General features: G+C 41.6%; 3 protein-coding genes across 5 annotated transcripts in view; 2 read left to right on the top strand and 1 right to left on the bottom strand.

The window, feature by feature from the left end:
- Positions 1–8,523, bottom strand: part of gulp1.S (GULP PTB domain containing engulfment adaptor 1 S homeolog) — a 119,013-nt gene extending 110,490 nt beyond the window's left edge. For 2 of the 3 annotated variants that reach the window (XM_018239030.2, XM_018239028.2), the window contains exon 1: positions 8,083–8,522. The gene's annotated coding sequence lies outside the window, so the exon portion shown is untranslated. Of the gene's footprint in view, positions 1–8,082 lie in introns of all 3 variants that reach the window. The other variant, XM_018239029.2, reaches the window with a different exon arrangement.
- Positions 8,524–8,715: 192 nt separating this feature from the next.
- Positions 8,716–19,247, top strand: XB22063249.S (uncharacterized XB22063249 S homeolog). The gene is made up of 2 exons (XM_018239026.2): positions 8,716–9,813; positions 15,679–19,247. Exon 2 carries the CDS (start codon positions 15,687–15,689, stop codon positions 18,171–18,173), a length of 2,487 nt encoding a protein of 828 aa, XP_018094515.1. The 5' UTR covers positions 8,716–9,813; positions 15,679–15,686; the 3' UTR covers positions 18,174–19,247.
- Positions 9,812–11,934, top strand: post3.S (posterior protein 3 S homeolog). The gene has a single exon (XM_018239027.2). It carries the CDS (start codon positions 10,354–10,356, stop codon positions 11,932–11,934), a length of 1,581 nt encoding a protein of 526 aa, XP_018094516.1. The 5' UTR covers positions 9,812–10,353.
- Positions 19,248–22,637: the final 3,390 nt, after the last annotated feature.

Genomic DNA, 22,637 nt, shown 5'->3' with positions numbered 1-22,637 from the left:
CATCCTTAAAATAGATTTTCTGCAGAAACAGAAAACCTCACTCAGTTATGCTACTGAAGCAGAGCAGACAGGGGGTTGTTGCGAGCTACAGATGTGCAAAGATAAAATGCTTAAGTAACCAGTGCCACATATATTCTGTCCAGTGTTGAAAAGGTTGGTAGCACGGTCAAAATCAGATGAAAGACCGGACCAAATCTGGGCATGTATGGTCAGCTATAAATAAACCGATGAAGCTGTTTTTTTAAGTAAAAAATTAGTGCATTTGTTCTGTAAGGTCTTAAAGGATAAGGAAAGGTAAATGCACTGAGAGATTGGAAAATTAATAAAAATCTCTTTCTTTTTTCGTGGGCTGGCACACATCACAGGGTTCTTTATATCTGAGTAGCACATGCAATTTTGGGCCAGGACACAAGGAGTGTTGGCTCAGCTGCTTTCAGCCTGTGTTTTTATTTTTTGCAGGTTGAGAAAAACAGATCTGCTCCCTTCCCCAGCTCCACTAAAAAGCTTCAGTGTGGGTGCACGGAGCTGAGGTTGGCCTGAAAACGCGAAAGCAGGCATTTCGGGCCAACTCTGCTCCATGTACTTGCACCAAAGCGGAAGCTGTAGTTTTCACTGCGGATCAGCGGAGCAGATCAATAGAGCAGGTTAAGAGCAGCAAGAAGCTCTTAAAGTTAAAGGGAACCCGTCACCCAAAAAAATAATTCCAAATCCTATTTATCATGTTAGTCAAGCAAAATTAATTTTAATTACACTGTAAAAAATATTTTGAATATTGTTTTTTGATGTCCATCCCCATGCCCTGGCTACACAATTAAATGGTTAAGAAAACTGGGGGAATGTGTGGAGAGCAGTGACATCTAGGAAGTGCTGAATGGAAAGTAATTGCCTGCCCCACCTCTATGACTAAGGCATAGAAGAGGGGCAGGCAATATTTGATTGACAGCTGAGATTTTTAAACGAGTTTACAACAGCTATGAATGCTTAAATAAAAAAAATAATCTGGGAATTTATGTTTAGTTTGAAAAGGGCATTTATTATACTGATTTTTATGTCTGGGTCACAGGTCCACTTTAAATCAGAAGAAAACAGGTTCAGGGAGTCATTCAAGCTTACATGGTCTATTTATTTTGGAATTTGCGATTCCAGAAACAGGGATCAAATACTTAAGTTTGTCCATATGTAGAACATATGTCAGTCTGTGATTCTGATTTGTTTTAAAAAAAAACGGCAGGATTGTAGCCGCCATATTATTTTCCACTTGCAGTCCATTGTGTAAGGTCTGTTAAACTATTTGAACACTGAGAGCAGCAGATCCAACGCACCGTGTCCTCAGCCTTAGCTCATTATCCCATGTATCTGCCATCCAGGGCAGGTGCATTTAACAAACAATTTCACACCCTCCAAGGCATTTAATTTTTTCTTGTCCTTTAAAAGGACAACCCAAACACTTTTTTCAGTTCAGTTGTTTTCAGATTGTTTTTACTGTTTTTCCAAAATCCAAGTTTAAAGTTGAATGTTCGTGTCTCTGGTGTTTGAGTCTGGCAGCTCAGTAATTCAGGTGCAGACTCTAAACTGTTACAATTTTGCAACATTTAGTTGATACATTTCTTAGCAACATCTCTGGAGTATTAGCAACTATTGTATCAATTCTAACAGTTGTCTGAAATTCAGGAATTGTGCTCAGCAGGGACAAAGATAAGAAATGAATCATCTAAATGTATCCATTTACAACAGTTTACAGGGTCGACGACCCCCCCTCCCAGAGCTACTTTAGAAGGTGAAAAATTACACATTCCACTTCAATATTAGAAAAACGGTCACAAATAAAAAATAGAAAGTAATTGGAAAAAGTCGTTATTTTTGGTGATCTATCTGAAAACAAATAATTGTTTGAAGGTGAACAACCCCTTTCAGGTAAATACTGTAAAATGCATCTAATTAGCACCAACTGTAATGTTATTGTGCATACATTTAAGGCCCATTTGTTCCACAAAGTGAAAGCTATGCAATTAAATATAAAGCTTTTTGGTGATCTGCAAGGAGCAAAGATGCAATTGTTATCACCAAAGATAAACCTTGTAGAAACATGATTTACCGGTACTATAGAAAAAGCCACTTTTTAAAAACAACCTATAATGCAATTCTGAAATATTTGTTAAGTAAAAATACTGCCATTCCCAAGACCCACATTTCCAACGAGAAGCTATACTGCATATCCAGCTTCCTTGCACCAAAACATCTGTGAAGTAAAATGAGCCTTCTAAGTGCCTGTCATCACAGTTACTCAATACTGGGGAAAATCACCTTTTTCTGTGGAAAATGCTGTCTGCACATTTAATTAGCCACCACAAAACAGCCTTCTGACAGAGTTGCTATGCCAAAGCTGACACAACACTATATAGATATATATATATAGATAGATTGTAAATAATGAAAAAAAAAGTGAAACTATTATTTGCCATCGATAACAGAATCAAGGACACTGACTGTCATTTGCCTGAGTGCTAGAACCTTAGATTTTTTATATCTTTGATCTCTACTATGCCATGCCATGTGTCTCATATGGCAACACAAGGCAAAGACACCAGCAGGTAAGAGGTTTATAAAAGAACAAGCACCGAGAGCATATTTACTCAATTTCTCCAGCAGTTTTATGATCCCTTTAGGAGACAAATAAGATTTACTTCCACCAAAAAAAAAATAAAAAAAAACTTTTCATGAAAATTCAACTACAGTCCACAACAAAATCTGGAGATAAACCACAATTACATATTTTTCCTGTAGCTAAATTCCCTTGGCTTTGTCCATCAGCACTGGCTATATAAATCACATGTACATACCATATCATTTCATACAGCCACATTTGTTTTCAAGAAGAGTAATATCTAATGCCCATCATCTTCAGTAAGGTTAGGCAAGGATATATAGTGAATAAAGTACCCCCTCTTGTAAAATATAAGGATATTATAAGTTACCGAGGAGTTTCATGACCATATAAAAACACGAGGCCGAAGGCCGAGTGTTTTTATACAGGTCATGGAACTCCGAGGTAACTTCTAATATCCTCATATTTTGCAACTGGGGGTACTTTATTTATTATAATACACAAATTTAAGTGAGTCATGTGACAGAAATGACATCACTACTCACCGTTTATAACTGATGACATCAGAACTCACCGTTTATAAGGATATATTTTACAGGATATTCATGGCTTTTGTGTATTATATAGAGGATAATGTACTACCTACTGTAATTTATAAGGCTATTAGAAGTCACTAAGAAGTTCTGCGATCCTTTAAAAGCTCTGTGACAACCGGCCCAGCCCTTTGTAAAGGTCGCAGAACTCTGAAGTGCTTTCTAATGGGTTTTTAAATGTATGTGGGGATATATTATTCCTTATGCTGTACAGTGCTAGGGCTGTCCACTTAATGTAAATTTTACCTTCAGGAGGCCTGGGGTCAAAGCATTGTTGGAGGGGGTCAAAGCAATGTTGGAGGGGGATCATTAAATGAGAATCAGCCTTGAGGTAGTCTTCTTTATGTCAGTTGCAGGTTTTAAAGGAAATTGCACTCTATAAATTTTGCTGAGAAATTACTATATTCATGGTAGATCCTGCCCCCTCTTCCTCTTTAGTGGAGATGAGTGATTTTCTTGCCATTCTGCCCATGTTAGGGTCTCTGTTTTGGCTGAGTTGCAGAGCTGGTTTGGGTGATATGTGTCCAGGTACCTCATATTTGTTCATCAGCTGTGTTATGCTCTGACAACAGCATCTATGGTAAATCAACTGGCATTCCCATTGGAGCCTATCCTATATAATAAAGTTCAAGTGTCTCTGCGTCCAGACCCTGTGTCCATGGGATTGCGCTACTGTGCATGTGCCCCACGGACCGTCTCTGGCTACATATGTTCTAGCGCCCGTTAATTTAACGGGCTTAATGTCTAGTCACCTTATAATAATAAACATGGTATTGTGTATTACAAGTTAAATTGACCTTTTTTGGATGACTGAAAAATGGCCAAACTGTACATTGCATTTAAAAAAAAACAAGAATGTGCCAGTGCATTATACTTATCCTATATGTCTCCTTTAAATGTTTTATGAAACTTTTTACAGGTCTGGTGTCTCTTACGCAGAATATTCTCAATTGCAGTAAGTAATTCTGCACCTGAGAAAGAGAGGCAGGAGCCCCCTGAAAGTTGTGAATGGCACACACTGTTTGCGCAATATAATTTACAATAAAAGGGATGTTGTTCCCTGTTGAAACACGGGTGTGTTTTCATTTATTCTATTGCATGCAAACTTTTGCACGGTGTATCGGGCTGTGGCAGGCTTAAAGCACCCTATAACAAATGCAGCAGTTACAAGTATGTGAAAAACTTTTTTTTTCTAAATTACAGGAAGGCTACGGAGTTCCAAACAGTTGATTTATAAGATTTTTTTTTTTCTGTAATAATAAATGAGTCCCTTGTACTTGATGTACTAAGCTACATGTTGGTGGCAAGACAATCCATTTGGGTTTATTTAAAGTTTGAATGTTTTTTAAAGGAACAGTAACAGCAAAAAAAAAAAAAAAAAAGTAACGTTTCTAAAGGAATGGCAATGTAATGTAGAGTTGCCCTGAACTGGTAAAACTGATGTGCTTGCTTCAGACACACAACTATAGTTTATAAGGCACAAGACACACAGTAAATAACATCTAAGTTCTGAAGAATCCCATTTTATACTTAAGAGCTTATCTGTTGTGTAACCTGTGCCTTTTCTCCTTTTTCAGCTTTGAATGGCTGCCCCCATCAGCAGTGACGTAACTGTTAGTCGGGTCATAAGTGTAAAAAGCTCTAGAAACTCTCTGTTTGTTTAGGATAGGAGCTGCAGTATTAATGTGGTGTGACATCACTTCCTGGCTGAGCCTCTCCCTGCTCTGGGCTCAGATTACAGTAGAGAAAGGAGGGGGTGGGGGAAGAGGAGCAAACTGAGCATGCTCTTGCCCAGGGCAATGAGGTTTAAGCTGAAGGCAGGAAGTCTGATACAGAAGTCCATGTGTACACAATAGACGGAAAGAAATGCAGTGTTTCTTTTGACAGGGGACTCAGAGCAACATTACTTTGGAGGCTTACTGGTGTATTTAGATGGACCTTTCTTATAAGGCTTACAGTGGTGTGAAAAACTATTTGCCCCCTTCCTGATTTCTTATTCTTTTGCATGTTTGTCACACAAAATGTTTCTGATCATCAAACACATTTAACTATTAGTCAAAGATAACACAAGTAAACACAAAATGCAGTTTTTAAATGAGGGTTTTTATTATTTAGGGAGAAAAGAAATCCAAACCTGTGTGAAAAAGTAATTGCCCCCTGAACTTAATAACTGGTTGGGCCACCCTTAGCAGCAATAACTGCAATCAAGCGTTTGCGATAACTTGCAACGAGTCTTTTACAGCGCTCTGGAGGAATTTTGGCCCACTCATCTTTGCAGAATTGTTGTAATTCAGCTTTATTTGAGGGTTTTCTAGCATGAACCGCCTTTTTAAGGTCATGCCACAACATCTCAATAGGATTCAGGTCAGGACTTTGACTAGGCCACTCCAAAGTCTTCATTTTGTTTTTCTTCAGCCATTCAGAGGTGGATTTGCTGGTGTGTTTTGGGTCATTGTCCTGCTGCAGCACCCAAGATCGCTTCAGCTTGAGTTGACAAACAGATGGCCGCACATTCTCCTTCAGGATTTTTTGGTAGACAGTAGAATTCATGGTTCCATCTATCACAGCAAGTCTTCCAGGTCCTGAAGCAGCAAAACAACCCCAGACCATCACACTACCACCACCATATTTTACTGTTGGTATGATGTTCTTTTTCTGAAATGCTGTGTTACTTTTACGCCAGATGTAACGGGACGCGCCCCTTCCAAAAAGTTCAACTTTTGTCTCGTCGGTCCACAAGGTATTTTCCCAAAAGTCTTGGCAATCATTGAGATGTTTTTTAGCAAAATTGAGACGAGCCTTAATGTTCTTTTTGCTTAAAAGTGGTTTGCGCCTTGGAAATCTGCCATGCAGGCTGTTTTTGCCCAGTCTCTTTCTTATGGTGGAGTCGTGAACACTGACCTTAATTGAGGCAAGTGAGGCCTGCAGTTGTTTAGATGTTGTCCTGGGGTCTTTTGTGGCCTCTCGGATGAGTTGTCTCTGCGATCTTGGGGTAATTTTGGTCGGCCGACCACTCCTGGGAAGGTTCACCACTGTTCCATGTTTTTGCCATTTGTGGATAATGGCTCTCACTGTGGTTCGCTGGAGTCCCAAAGCTTTAGAAATGGCTTTATAACCTTTGAAATTGAACTCAGGTGTGATAAACCACAGTTAAGTTATTTTTTAACAAGGGGGGCAATCACTTTTTCACACAGGCCCATGTAGATTTGGAGTTTTTTTTCTCCCTTAATAACGTAAACCTTCATTTAAAAACTGCATTTTGTGTTTACTTGTGTTATCTTTGACTAATAGTTAAATGTGTTTGATGATCAGAAACATTTTGTGTGACAAACATGCAAAAGAATAAGAAATCAGGAAGGGGGCAAATAGTTTTTCACACCACTGTACTTAGTTTTAACCTTTCCTTCCCCTTTAAAGCTTTAGTTGCATATAAAACGTGTATACTGCAAAACAGAGCCTCCTGTTGGCTGCAAGTCCACATAGGGGCTACCAATACCCAATCACAGCCCTTATTTGGAAGCCCCGGAAACTTTTTGCATGCTTGTGTTGCTCTCCACCATTATTTTATACTTGAGTGTGGCTCATGGGTAAAAAAGGTTGGGGACTCCTGCTCTACATCATACTAAGGGTCAGGGCACACGCTCAGATTCCCCTAACTGCCTCCCGATGGCTAGAATGTAAATCACCGGCGGGATGGCACTTGGAGTTCTTCGTTTTACGAAATCGTCCGAAGTTGCGGCACGAGAAAAATTTGGGCGACTTCTGAAAACAAAGCACTCCGAGTGCCATCCTGCAGGCAATTTAGATTCTATTCGGCGGGAAGGCTTTTCACGGAGATAAGTCATCTGAAGAAGAGGCAATTTGTCGTTAGGCGACTAATCTCCCCGAATCTGAGCGTGTGCCTTCAAAGTTAGGCTGTTCACCTTTAACAGTGAAGAAATATAAGCCTGGTATTATTTCCCAGAAAAGGCTGCGACCCTAGGTTCCTTCCACATCATCACCAACTCTCCCATGTCGACTGTATGTCAACTGTATGGCGACTGTATGTCAACTGTATGGCGACTGTATGTCAACTGTATGGCGACTGTATGGCGAGTGTATGGCGACTGTATGTCAACTGTATGGCGAGTGTATGGTGACTTTATGGCAACTGTATGGCGACTGTATGGCGACTGTCTGCCGAGTGTATGGCGACTGTATGCCGAGTGTATGGCGACTGTATGGCGAGTTTATGGCGAGTGTATGGCTAGCACAATAACACAGGAGTGAAAGATTTCCAGGATTACAGTAGCTGCGTCACTCAATTCAAGGCCAAAAGTTTCCTCAGCTCCCCCACATCTAGGCCAACCCCCCCCCCCAGTAAGGGGACACAATAGAGTGCAGTGTAACCCCAATAGTGTCCGGGCAGCTGTTGCCTCACTCTAGTCCCTGCTCCCCTGGATCCCCCAGCCCTGTCCAACACAAACACTTGCACATAGAAGTAAAGTATCTCGAGAGAGATTAGTGCTACAAAGAGACCCGTATTTATGGTACATTCCACAAATCAGGCCACATGTGAAGTTTGCGAGCACCCCTCAGCTTCCCCGGTTTTAATCCCGAGCTCAATGTGTGTGAGTCCCGCCGAGGTCAGCACAACGGCTCATGTAGTCCCGGCTGTAACTTTATACTGAGCGCTCTCTGCTCACAAAGTCCCGCAACAAAGCAATGTCTGCTGCTGCCCATTGCACTAAATGAATGCTCCGCTGCCGCCGGTAGAGACTGGGAGAAAAGAGTTTATGTACGTGACTATTCCCCTCAGGCATCTATTTACCTCCTCCTCCTCCCCCGTCAACCCTAATCCCACCCCCTCGCTTTGGAATCCCTCAGTCAGTATCACCCACTTACCCTTGGCTGTGCCGAAGAGCCGCAGATGCTCCCGCCGCTGCTCTCACTCCCAGTGCTCAGCTCTAGAGCCTCGCAGCCAAGGCCGTGACGTCACAGCAGGCACCCACCCGAGACACCCCCCCGCTCTCTTTGCACCCTTTACCTGCTGGGATGCACACACAACAAAGGGCAAGTTATGCCATCCTTTCATCATGGCCGGGAAGTGTGCCAGGGATTGAATTCCACACGGCCCCCTCACCATGCTCTTGGCTCAGTGAATAACAAGCTCCATTTACAAATCTTGGAAGAAGTGTCTGAAACCCTTTACATTTCCTAATGGCTGTTTTTTGATGCTCAGCAGCTATTGAAGTTCTCTGGCGCATGAATGGTCCTTTCACTTTAGCATCAGATGTTTATTTCATGTAGTCAAGTGGCAGTTTGCTTCTTGTAGCTGCAAGTGTCAGTTATTTGGCAAATACCTGTGTGCTGCCACCCTGGGGCTCATTTATTAAAGGACCAGTAACATCAACATTTTTTTAAAAAAAAATTGTTAGTTTACAACGAAAAACAAACACCAAGAAAAAAATATACTTTAAAATCACAAGTCTTTATTAAGAAATAACTTACCAAAACTCCAATTCCTGTCCTCTTCAAAAAAGGCGATACGGCGACTGTAATATCTTATTTCCCATAACAGAGAGTTAACAGTGACTCTGGGCTCAGGGCAGTGTACACTATAAACACAGATGCAAAGACTGACAGAACAAAGGCCATCCTGTCGTAAAAGGTGATTGCTTTCATATCTATCCCCTAACACTATTGCAAAGACTGATAGAACAAAGGCCATCCTGTCGTAAAAGGTGATTGCTTTCATATCTATCTCCTAACACTATTGTGTAAGTGAGGATCATCCATCTTGGACAAAAGAGGAGTCCCCGGCTCGGCACCACGTGATGAAACTACAAAGGGAATGTCCAGGAAGGGAATGTCATGGGAGGATCCCAACAACAAAGGATGAAAGGATATGATGATTACACCCTCAAGGTGTCAGAACAGGTTTCAGACCTTGGGAACAAATGTCAGGTATGGAAGTCACTGTCTGTGCAACACTGCCACCCACAGGACATCTTAAACACCATTAGTTGGCCTACACCGCCATCTACAGGACACTACAAACTGGGAGGTTTCTATGGATTATCATATGACATCGACTTGATTGGCTGGGACTTTCTCTAGGGTGTGACTACCCTTTGGCAGGGGTGGAGTTTGGATGTGAATAGGTTTGAATGTATGTGATTTTGTATATAAGGGAGAGCACAGAGTGGCTAAATATGTAGGTAGTAGGTATAGATAGAACATATACATAGCCAATACAACTATAATACTGCTTTATAAGAGAAGGCTATATTCATATACCTAAAGCTCTGTTATTTTGTTATTTTGTTATTACTTCGTTTTACTTAATAAATAGTCAATTGACCTTACGGCCTAAAGCTTCTTAATAGCACCCAAGGAAAAGGATCTAACATATTGGCACCCCAGATTTGAGGATTTTCAACTAAACCCATCGAGTAAGGAAACGGGATCTGCATAACTACTTGCTGCTGAGAAGTTGGGAGAAGAGGCCAGACCAGACCCAAGGATACCATCTTGTGAGTGTTCAACCACGCTGGTTCGTGTTCCTGACGCACACCTGAGAAGTTCCCTTAGGATATCTGGGATAACACATCAGTGAGCGGACGCGCATATCTGGTGAGTATAGTTTAAATTTTCTATTTATTCAGTTGCTGTTATATGTTTTATGTAGAAGTATATACTTGTATTTTTATGTGTTGAAGTAAGGCTGTTTTTAGCTAGCTGTTCAGTGGTTGCCGGCGGTGAAGGGCTGATCACCCTTGGTGGCTGGAGTACTCTTAGATCTATAGGATAAAACCAGACATTTCTGAGAAGATAGTGAGCAGGGAATAATTCTTTAGCTCATGTGAAGGGGAAGTAGCCTTCTGCTTCAATAGGAGATCCCTCTTGGCCTGGATCTTGGATCCATAGTAGGATTGCTTTGTGTAGGAGTATTGTCAGTCATATTTGAAGAATAGTCACAACTGTTGTATTTTCTGCAAGATACTGTATATGTTAGTTGTGGTATTCTGAAACTGGTTGTTTGAGACCAAGTTTGTTTCTTTATTGAACAGTCTAGTGGCCTGCATTGTTGTTGTATTGTATGGTTGTATTATACTACCTTCCATAGGGTTACATAGAATTTTGTGTGTAAAGTAGGTACAACATATCTATAGCATGGAGGTTGCACAGAGCTACATCACTAAGTATGCCTCTGCTAAGTTTGTAGTATGTACAAATGATCCATTGACGCACCAATTTAATGATATTTTTAAACAATGTGTGGATCATAATGAGGCATTAAAAAGTAAGCAGTCCAACAAGAAAGGAAAGAAAGAAAGAATAAGTAACATCTTGAGTATGCTTTTTAAAATGAAAGATATTGCTGAGAAAAAAGAACTAGAGTGGTACACAGAGCGAGTGCAGCTTAGGGAAGAGCTAGATAAATTTGGTCAATCTCTTTCTGTTGCTGTTACTAGTTCTGGTGGATGTGAGTGTGATGATCTGAAAGATGAAGTAGATAGATTAATAGAGCAGAATTATGAATTGGAGGAAAAATTAGAAGAATGTGAAGAAATGTGTAGGCTAAGGGAACAACAGTTATCCTCATTAGAAAATAAAGAAGGGCAAAAAGAGGAGGTCATTTTATCTCTGAATGAGCAGCTGACAATAGTAAAAGCCCAGTTGATAGAAAAAGAAAAATGCATTCAGTTGCTTAAACCACAGGAAGGAGTACAACATTCCAATAAATGTGAATTTGTCCCTGTTTGCACTCTCTCTGGTGAAGAGGAAGGAGAGGATATAATAAGATCAAGGAAAAGTACATCTCTCTTTACTCCTCAGACAGAGGGAAGCAAACATAGATCAAATTCTGTCAATGTTTCAGGCAGCAACACTGCACCCCTAACAATTCAAGATCGCACAAACCTTTGTCAAATTCTAGGGAAATTTGATACCTCTGCATCACCAATAAGCCTTTCTAATAAATTAGAGGCTGTGGTTTCACAATATAACCTCAATAACAAGGATGCATGTTCTTTACTGAGAGCATGGCTTCCTTATCAACTGGCGGCTCAGCTCAAAGCGCCAGTGGGAACACACAAAGGTGTGTCAGCAGACCTCAATACGAATTGGGGCAGCTTTTCGGAAAGGTTACAAGAATTACAGCGTATAATGGGTGGCAGGGATGCAAGAGGTACCAATGCCCTAGAAAATACTAAATTAAAAAAAGGTGAAGACCCAATACTGTTTTGTAATGAATATCTGGCAATGTATAAAGCTACATATAACTGTCCTGATATGTCTCCTGATGATAGTGCTTTCTTATATTCAATGTCCAATAAGTGTACCTTTATAGATTTTTCCACAAGAGTTGCACTTAGAAATGCTAATTCATACCAAACATTTTTGAATATTTTGAAAGACTGGATTGAGGAGGCAGGTCAGGACAGTAAAATGCAAAGGAAAGTATTTGAGGTTATCAGGAATGAGGGGCCAAAAAGATTTAATAGGAAGTGTTATAGCTGTGGGAACACAGGTCATTTCTCAAGGGACTGCAGAGTGCCAAAGAAACGTTACCATAAGACAGAAAATAGAAGGCCTGGGCAGTTTAATGCAGCATCAGACGGAAATAGGCACACCAATGCTACACTGTATGCCCCACTCTTGCAAGAACTACAGAAAATGAAGGTCAAAATAGTTGAGGAGCCAGAGGAGTATAAGAAGCCTGTTCCCAACAACCCATATATAAAACAATAGGGGTGTCAGGCCCCTGCAATGTCCCTAGTATGCCACCTGAATAGGGACAAGGAAGGTAGGCCCAGTATTCAAGGTGCGATAGGGGGCCATCGTACTAAAATTCTTTTGGATACTGGTGCAGCTGTCTCCCTTACTGATTTAAATATCAAAGAAAAACCAAACAGCAGAGAAATTCATCTTCGAGGTTTTGGAGGACAGTTAGTTCCTTCCAAACAATCCCTGCCAATTACCATCACAATGGGGGATCTAGAGATAGAGCATAGTCTATGGCTGTCCTCTACACATGAAGGAACAATTGTAGGCTCAGATTTAATGAAAGCACATGGTTTAATAATTGATCTGTGTAACTGGATACTGTGGAAAGGATCTCGCTATAAGGGTACAGTACACATGATTGCAGACAATTATGGACTAGCATCCATTAAAAATGAGGATAGCTTAGACCCTCCCTCACTCTTACAGACAGAGGACAAAGTGTTGGCTGACATTTTGTGGCAGCATAAGGAAGTGTGGGCAACATCAAAGAATCAATGTGGCAGAGTGTCAAACATGGTTGTCAAGGTGGAGGGACCAGATCCACCACCCCAAAAACAATATAAGATACCATCAGAATCCTTACCATACATACAGAAAACAGTTGGAAATTTGCTGACCCAGGGAGTTATTAGGGAGTGCCAGTCTACCAATAACTCCCCATTGTGGCCTGTAAAGAAGCCTAATGGCACCTGGCATCCCACAATTGATTATCGGGCACTTAACAAATACACCCCACCTGTCACAAATGTAGTGGCCAAAATGCCTGATATGATGACAGCTCTTAAACCCACTTCAACTGTCTATAGTTCAATTGATGTTTCAAATGGCTTCTTTTCAATCCCCTTACATGCTGACAGCCAATATAAATTTGCTTTTACTTTCCAAGGAAAGCAATACACATTCTGCACTTTAGCACAGGGCTTCCATTCAAGTCCAACATATTTTCACAAGTGCATGTCAGAAATATTAAAATCATTTTCTGAACCAGACTGCCTCATTCAGTATGTGGATGATGTCCTCCTACAAACTGACACGCAAGATCAGCACTACTCATTGCTAACAGAACTGCTCACACTCATCCAACAATCAGGCCTTAAACTAAATCCTGCCAAAGCCCAGCTTATGAAAGAATCAGTATCATTTCTAGGTGTGATAGTTTCACAAGGGGGTCGAACACCTGATCCAAACAAATGTGAAACTATCAGGAAACTGCCTAAGCCAAACACAAAAACAGCACTAAGGCAATTTCTGGGACTTGTAGGATTTTGCAGGGAATTCATTGAGGGATTTGCAGAAAAAGCCCGCCCACTATATGACCTACTTAAAGGTGACAAAAATGAAGCAGACGCTCTTGACTGGGATGAATCCCATGAAGGTGCTTTTAGGAAATTAAAAATTAGTCTCACCCAAGCACCTGCCTTGAGCAACCCAGACTCCAGTCTACCTTTTGCCCTCCAAGTACATGCTTCTATGATAGCAATTACAGCTGTGTTGTTACAAGAAAGACAAGGGAAATGGGTACCAGTGGGATATTTCTCACGTGTACTTACCCCCGTGGAAATGGGTTTTGATGACTGTGTTAGGAACCTGCTAGCAGTTCACTGGGCAATCATAGCAACAGAACATGTTGTAGGGTTTTCAAGAATCATCTTGCAGACACCTCACACGCCCATAAAAATGCTTCTTGAACGCACCCTAAGTGGAGTCTCCTCCCAAAGGGTCGCTAGGTGGCTAGTTGATCTAACACCCAGAAACATTATTGTCTTGCATAGCGTAAACTACTTACTACCCCAGTTATTACAATACGAGGGTGAACAACATGACTGTGGAGAGACCCATAGAGCCAAATCCCAGGAGATTTTTAGGCTTAATGTAAAGCACGATGATTTAAAAATCTGGGTGGATGGGTCAAGATATTGGGAAAATGGTCATTTTCACACAGGTTATGCCCTGTGGTGTCCACAGACAAATGAACAGATTCTAATAAAGTGTCCAAGAAGTTTCTCTGCACAAAGGGCAGAACTAGAAGCAGTAAGAGAAGCTGTCATACACTTTAGTTCTGGCCCCATTGCAATATTCTCTGATAGTGCCTATGTGACCAGGTCCTTGACAGAATATATGCCGCTGTGGCACACAAGGGGTTTTACGGACGCATTAGGGAAAAACCTTGTGCATAGTTCAGTATTAAAGGACATATGGGACAGAGCAGGCACAGAACCCCACAGAATTGCAATATTAAAGGTAAAAGCGCACCAAAAAGGTAATGATGAGGCCACGATTGGAAACAATAAAGTGGACTCTTTAGCCAAAGAGGCAGCTGTCATAGGTGTCAAGTGGATACCTTATGATGTTGAAGGCAGGCAAGCCTGGGAAGAACACAGTTATGATGATGAACAAGACCATGAGGACAGGAATACTACACAGGTCCAATGCCTTCCAATCATTAGAGCAACAGAACCTTGTTTAGCTGATGAGCAGGATAAGGATAGGAACTTGTGTGAAATGAAAGAGGACATCACAAAAGGAGATACAGAGAAAGTGAATAACTATACATTACAGGATAACATCCTATTAAGGAAAACATCAGAAGGTCTTAGGTTTGTGGTACCCAGTCAACATCAAAAGGACATAGCAAAAGAGAACCACAAACTGACAGGGCATATGGGCATAGAAGGTACTCTAAAATATATTCAGTCCAAATACTGGTGGGAGAGAATGAAAGACACAGTTACACAGTCAGTACAGGAGTGCCTTATTTGTGCTCAGATGAACCCTAGGCCAAAAGGGCAAAAGCCAGTCTTGTCCAGAGTGCCAGTGGCTGATGGACCATGGGAAAATCTGCAAATTGACTTTGTAGGACCTCTACCTAGTACCCCAGGGGGTTATAGATATCTCCTAGTCATTGTAGATATATTTTCAAAATGGCTAGAAGCTCTACCTCTGAGAACAGACTCTGCATCTGCAACAGCCAAAGCTTTGTGGAAAGATGTCTTCTCAAGATGGGGGTTCCCCAAAATTGTTGAGTCTGACAGGGGTACACACTTCACAGGGAAAATCATGAATACTATCTGTGACATGCTTGGTGTGCAACAAAGGTTCCATGTTCCTTACCACCCTCAATCCTCAGGTATTGTTGAGAGGATGAATAGGACCATAAAAGAAAGGCTTAAAAAGATGGTGGTGCAATCAGGACAGAATTGGCTAACGCATCTACCTGCAATACTAATGGCCATAAGAGGATCACCGGCAAAGGGGACTTTACTCACTCCCTATCAGCTGATGACTGGCAGAGTAATGAATCTAAGTCATCCAGCTGATCCCAAAATTAGCACCCCTGTTAGAGAAGCTGCAGAAAAGGATAATTTCATCAAACAACTGCTAGAGCAAGTACAACAATACTTACATTTTGCAGCCTGTAATATGGCACCAAAAGAGAAGGAACATAAGGGTAAACCACCAATATCTCTAAAAATCGGTGATAAGGTTATGGTTAAGAACTTTGTTCCAAAATCTTCATGGGATGCAAATTGGGAAGGTCCCTTTGTAGTTACAATGACCTTAAGTGACCAGGTAGTCAAAGTGAAACGCATAAACCTTAAAAATAGCAAATGCATGAAAAAGAGGGGGATGGAGAGATGGGTTCATGCAGATCAATGCAAGAGATATAACTGTTAAGAGTATGATACTGTTCTTGTTCTTTATTTTCAGGATCCACTATGAAGCAAGAATCAATATACAATCAACCTTGGATCCTGCACAAAACAATTCCAAATTTTCTGTTGCTTACTATACTGATAAACGGAGCTCCAATCTTCAGTTATCAATACTCAGACAACACCACATATGAATATAATATATCATTTTCATTTGGGAGGTTCCAACCAAAATCGGAGGATGGACAACTGATTCTCAGTCATGGAACACAACAATTTATTAGTTGGAAAGATCAGCAACCATATATCAGAGCCACAATATACATAAATGCAACAGGATACTGGTTAGGGGAAGAATCTGCTTTACCTAATGAATCAGAAAAGATAGGGGTAAGCAGTGGTACTTTTAGAGATGATTTAAAGGATGGGAAATATGTATTAGAATGCAGTGTTACATGGAGGGATACAATAACTCCAAGATACATACCCAGGAAGGTATCCCTTATGCACACTGATATGTTAGGTTTTGATACAGAAAAGGGAAGCACATCCCAGCAAGGTATTTACGCTAGAGGGGGTACCACATACCAGTATTTAAAGTTATTCAAAACTATTTCATACCAGTCATACAGAGAAGCTTTGGGGGTCTGGAAATGTGAAGATCCAGATACGGGAATGGAGATAGGGGAGCTCAATATAGTTGATGATACTCCTGATTATTTTGAATCTTGTAAACATCACATAAACATAACACACCCTAATAATATAGAACAACCACCACACTTGGAGAAAGGACAGCCTTTCCAGGTCAATCTTGACTCCAAACGAATGCTTGTTAAAAATGTCAAGTATACATTTGCAACCTGGCATTTTAATCTTTCCCAGTGGTTGATAAAAACATATTATAAGAATTGTGAGCCCTATACATTGAACCAAATCAATGCTCTGCACAGGTGGATGATCCCTAAAGACATTAGGAAAAAGGTGAGCTCGAATTATCAGTTCTTTCATAATACGAGCACCAGAACTAAGAGGGATATTTTTGGCACAATTTTGGGTGGAGTTGGGGCAGGATTGGGCGCACTTAATAAGGTAGACATAGAGGTACTTAGAAATAAGCTCTCTAACATAGCCTCACACAGTAAAGATGGGTTAGTCGTTCAAAAAGAAATTAATAACATCATTAATAACCTGGAGGAAGATAACATGAATACCCATGTTGAGATTGCAAAAGACTTTGTCAATCATTTTAAAATACTTGTTGACAATGTCTTCGCACTTGGGAAAAATACCTCCTGGGCCATAGCGTGTACACAAGGTCAGACCGAACTATCTAGCAACATGAAACTGATAGTGCAGTCTATTTATAATGGACAATGGCCTTTTGAATTGTTACCTCAAATTTCTGCTGCCCTACCAAATTACATAAGTTTCACACACCCAAAATGGTGGACAAATGCATGGGTTGGGTGTATGAATCATGACTTTGAAAATTGTTATGCCTCATCCCTAATACCTTTCACAGACCAACAGTTTGCCTCTGTGTATAGGATCATCTCCATTGGTATTTTAGCTGGTGAGAATACTATACTACACCCAAGGTTAGAGTACCCCCATGCAGTTAGGGAACAAGAAATATGGAAGCAAGTTGACATTTCCCTCTGCCCTCAAAGAAATCACGATGTGCTATGCTCACTAGGGCAGTACAGGGAAATTGATGAAAAGTGCTGGAAGAATGCTTCCATATGTGTTCTTGATGGGGAAAATATATCCAGGGACAGACCACCAGTGTATTATTTGGGACAAAACAGAGTTTGTTTTTTCGCTCAGAATAATACAAGTGTCTCACTTGTTACTAACCAAAACTGCGCAGCCATAACACCAGTAAGTAGAGGTGCATGGTGTACATTAGGTGAAATTACAGAAATCCGCACTCCTACATGGAGTTACAAGGTCCCAGTAATAACAAATTTTACGGCAGATTTCCAGTACCAAAGCCCCATAACTTTAAAGGAATTAAATTTAGGAATGGGAAAGGAAATCTATGAGTGGTTGATTAAATTTGACAAAGATGAATTACTGTTAAAGAAACTACAGCAAAATCAGGCCAAAGCCACCATCATAATCCACCATGACCAGAGTGAATTGAAAACGGTGTCCAATCTGTTAGAAGGAGATTCAAAGGGGCATTGGTGGGAGACATTGTTTGGTCATTCAAGTCAGGTTAATACAATAATGAATTATCTCATACATCCTGTCATAGTGTTGCTAATGTTTTCTGCCTTGTTGACTTTGCTACAAGTCTATATGTGCTGTGTAACTCGGTTTCTGCACAAGAAGGTAACCGTGCTCTCTATGAAAGTGGAAGCACAAAGAGGGATGACAATTGCTTCTGCAAAGGTAGAAACCTTGTTACCAGTGAGATTCAACCATAATAAGTCATCTGAGACTTGCAGCAATTGCCAAAAGTTTGGACACGGGAAGGAACAATGTGTAATTCCTAAAAGAAACATCACTGATTCCCAGAAATATGATTTTCATGTCCTTTGAAATATGTCTGCAATCATTTCAAAATTTTTTTTTGATTTCATTTTTATTTTATTTTTTCTTGGCTTAGATATGTATTAATTTTAGATAGTGTTGAAGTTTGTTGTTATTAATTTCTGTTAAAACTTTAGTTAGGTAAGAATGTGTGTATGTATGAATGTGTTGCATGGATCACCTCTGGCACAAGGACGTTACACCGATATAGCCACAAGTCCGAAGAGGATCGTCTAATGCTTTCGTGGTGTGTCCTTCAGACACAAATGGGGGAATGTAATATCTTATTTCCCATAACAGAGAGTTAACAGTGACTCTGGGCTCAGGGCAGTGTACACTATAAACACAGATGCAAAGACTGACAGAACAAAGGCCATCCTGTCGTAAAAGGTGATTGCTTTCATATCTATCCCCTAACACTATTGCAAAGACTGATAGAACAAAGGCCATCCTGTCGTAAAAGGTGATTGCTTTTATATCTATCTCCTAACACTATTGTGTAAGTGAGGATCATCCATCTTGGACAAAAGAGGAGTCCCCGGCTCGGCACCACGTGATGAAACTACAAAGGGAATGTCCAGGAAGGGAATGTCATGGGAGGATCCCAACAACAAAGGATGAAAGGATATGATGATTACACCCTCAAGGTGTCAGAACAGGTTTCAGACCTTGGGAACAAATGTCAGGTATGGAAGTCACTGTCTGTGCAACACTGCCACCCACAGGACATCTTAAACACCATTAGTTGGCCTACACCGCCATCTACAGGACACTACAAACTGGGAGGTTTCTATGGATTATCATATGACATCGACTTGATTGGCTGGGACTTTCTCTAGGGTGTGACTACCCTTTGGCAGGGGTGGAGTTTGGATGTGAATAGGTTTGAATGTATGTGATTTTGTATATAAGGGAGAGCACAGAGTGGCTAAATATGTAGGTAGTAGGTATAGATAGAACATATACATAGCCAATACAACTATAATACTGCTTTATAAGAGAAGGCTATATTCATATACCTAAAGCTCTGTTATTTTGTTATTTTGTTATTACTTCGTTTTACTTAATAAATAGTCAATTGACCTTACGGCCTAAAGCTTCTTAATAGCACCCAAGGAAAAGGATCTAACAGCGACCATCCATCCTGCAGCACTCGATTTCACCACCCTGGCTATTCACTGACAGCATGAGGCTGGGAAGTCACCGGGATATCGTTCACACAGGCCAAGGCATGAGCTTCTTCCCTGGGAGAGATGGCTAGCGGCGGCTCTGGTTCAGCCCGGTCCTCTCAACCTTCTGAAGCAGCATCGCAGCCGCACTGGGACAGGTTCTGGGAGAGTGAAGTGGGCACGTTGTGGACAGGCAGGTCTGCATCCACCTCCAGCCCCTTAGCTGCAGCCACTGCACGAATAAGTGGGATTTATTGGGCTGCATGTGGATGGAGACCTGGCTAGACGGAGACTTGCCGGGATGCATGGAGTTTATGGTGCTGCTGTGCGCTAGAGAAGCGATACAGGGGTTTCAAGTAAAGTATAGTGACAGATACCTGGCACCCAGTGGAGCGCACATACAGCCGCATTCAATGCAATCCCGGTGGGAAAATTTTTCTCCTACTGCCACTTACATCTGCTAAGATGGTATGGTAACACCTGTAATGCGGTGTGCAAACTGGGCGCTCTAACTAGTGCTGATACCGCGATCTGAGCTGCCAAGTAGCAGATGTAAGCGGCAGCAGGAGAAAACTTTTCCCACCGAGATTGGATGGAGTGCGGCTGTATATGCGCACAGTGAAATACTGCCTCTCTCCATTCATTTCTATGGGATTTTTAAAGGCATATTTATCAATTTCAATAAATAGTGAAAGTTCGCCATTTGATAAATACGCCTTTAAAAATCCCATAGAAATGAATGGAGAAAGGTGGTATTTCTCACTGTGGACTGTGGAGATCTCTAACTTCACTCTTTGGACAATGGATTTTCATATAACAGATGCCATACCTGTGTAACGCTTTTCTGGCCTATTCTGCCAATTAGGAGTTAAGGGTGACCAGCTAGGTAGTGAGCATGGGTTACATTGCGAATCTTTACCCAGGGCAGAGCCTTCGCCAAATGGAAGCTTCCCCTTTAAACTGTAGTGGAACTACAACTCACAGGCATTTAAGTGCAAATAGAATAATGGACGCCAGGAGGTTCTTTTAGAAGGTTAAACAGGAGCAGATTTATTATGCCAAAGGCAAATGACCACAGGTTTACTTACAACAGTTCTGAGGACACAGCAGATGGAATCACTTCGGACAGTAAAGGTTCACAGTCAAACAGATGCGACTCCCAAAGGATATTGCAGATAGGTGTATATCAAATCCCAGTTCAACCGACGTTGCACAGTGAGGGGATCGGGATCTATCAGGTAGGGTTCAGGTAGTCCTTTGCTCACCTACAGCCCTATCAACTGAGTTCCCTGCTCTAAAGGCAAACAGGCCTTGTGGGAAGCTACTCCCTACTACAATCCTCGTTGGAGCGACAGCTGCTCTTTCTGCTACACCTCTCTGTCTTTCTCTCCTAGAGAGAACTATAACAGTATCTTACTATTTTAGCTGGTCCTCGTTCACGGGGTTTACCTGGTCCCCGACTTAGCACTAAAGGTGTCAGGTCCCTTTAGGGTAAAAGCTTACTGGGGCCTATGGTGATCCCAGGCTCAATGGAGATTCACCTAGCAGCAGCACCAGGAGCCAAAGAGGAAGAGGACACTCCCTGCACACACTATATAGCAGTGTGGCAGGGGAGTGTCATTACACTCTTTGTCCAATAGGTGTGGGTGTTACACTTTACCAGTTACAAGGGCTTGGCCCAATAACAAGGGAAAAGAGAACTACATACAAAAGGTAGGGGATTAACTCTATAGGGATAGGATATCCTATATGTCCCTACATACACCCGGGGGAAAAATCCATTTCGTCCCGACAATGGTGAAATGATATAGACACAATAGTAACAAAGTGAATATATAAGTGCAAACCAACAATACCATTGAACATCACTCTTCTGGTATCCTCTCCTGAGGAATACCTGGTAACAATGGGTACTGTGGAGAAAAGAACAGTAAAGAGCAAAAGTGCAATACTGTATTGGATACGTTTCAGTGCAAATAACATCAGTTGCATAACTTTATTACATTCATGAGGTCCTTAAAGGAACACTCAGGCACTTAACTTACGACACTTGAACCATCCATAGTGTATCAGGAGGTCCAGGCACAGGCTTGGCTGAAAAGAAAAATTAGCATAGATTTCTTTTCACACATGAACACTCATTTTCAGTGCAGTTGAGTTACATGACCCCACCATAACCAAAAGCTTTATTCATATCACCCCCCCCCCTACCCAAGTGTACAAAGTCACTGAGAGCCACTTGGGAAGTAGTAAGGGAAAGAATAAAGGTGCTACTCAGCGAGTAGTTAGAGGTAGAAGAGTTTTTGGTGGGGGCTCAGCAGTCTTTGTCTCATGAACCCAACTATTTACAAGTTCCAGACAATGTTCAGAAGTCCAGAAATGGAACAATGAGTGAACAAAACAATGAAGAAGGCACAAAACTTGGGGCATCAATCTTGAAGAACATCAGGAAATGAAGAAGGCCCAAAACTTGGGGCAATCAAACGACGTCCTCAAGTGTAAACAAATTTTCTCTAAGAGGAATTCTCACTTTTAGAGGCATACTGAAAATTTTACAACACACAGGGTCCAGCCGGATCCACTGTGGACAGCTCAAGAAATCATCCCATACTTTTCCAGGGTGTGTTCGTATGACAAATAGTAAGAAGGGTGAGGCTTTTCTACCTTCCCTCCATTAGGCAGAGTGGTTGACAAGCTGAAGAAGCGGTCCTCTTGAAACTTCCCTCAACTTTTAACATGGTGCTTTAAGATGGTACGCCCATACCACCATTCGCTGAGGGTGTCACAGAGGAAGACCATGTCACGCTGCCGCTTCTGTGGATCGCTCTGAAACAATCCCTTGGGTCCCACATCTGTTTTCTTTAAAAGTTCTCCATAAAGCCATTCCTCCAAATTCTTCTCCACTTCGTCATAAACCCACTCAGGTGCATAGGGCATTGGATATCCCCAACGGTCACGAACACGGGCATTGATAATACGTTGCACCCTTGAAACTGTGCGTGCCTTCTTGGGGTCGGCCCTTCCCTGAGAGACCCAGAAACCTTGTGCCTCTGGAGAAAGCAAGGGTTTTGACAAGCAGGCAACAGGCTGCTGAGAACTGGAATGCTCTGATGGAACCACTGTGGATGAAGCCTCATCCTTTGGTGCAGTGGTTGGCTTTGGAGTAGCAGGCCTAGGCATGGCAGGCTTGGGTGTGGCCGGCCTAGGAGTGATAGGCCTAGGTACAATATCAGGGTTCCTGTGCATAGTACTCCCCCTCCCTCTGGGTGGAACACGTGTTTCCTCACTTTTTGTGGCTGCATCC

This window comes from Xenopus laevis, chromosome 9_10S (genome assembly GCF_017654675.1).
Source record: "Xenopus laevis strain J_2021 chromosome 9_10S, Xenopus_laevis_v10.1, whole genome shotgun sequence".
NCBI classification, from domain to species: domain Eukaryota; kingdom Metazoa; phylum Chordata; class Amphibia; order Anura; family Pipidae; genus Xenopus; species Xenopus laevis.
This window is presented reverse-complemented; position numbering and strand designations above follow the sequence as displayed.

What these genes read in the sequence shown, in the direction of transcription:
- XB22063249.S (XM_018239026.2), top strand. Translation starts at nt 15,687, where the DNA reads ATGAAGCAAGAATCAATATACAATCAACCTTGGATCCTGCACAAAACA.
- post3.S (XM_018239027.2), top strand. Translation starts at nt 10,354, where the DNA reads ATGGAGGTTGCACAGAGCTACATCACTAAGTATGCCTCTGCTAAGTTT.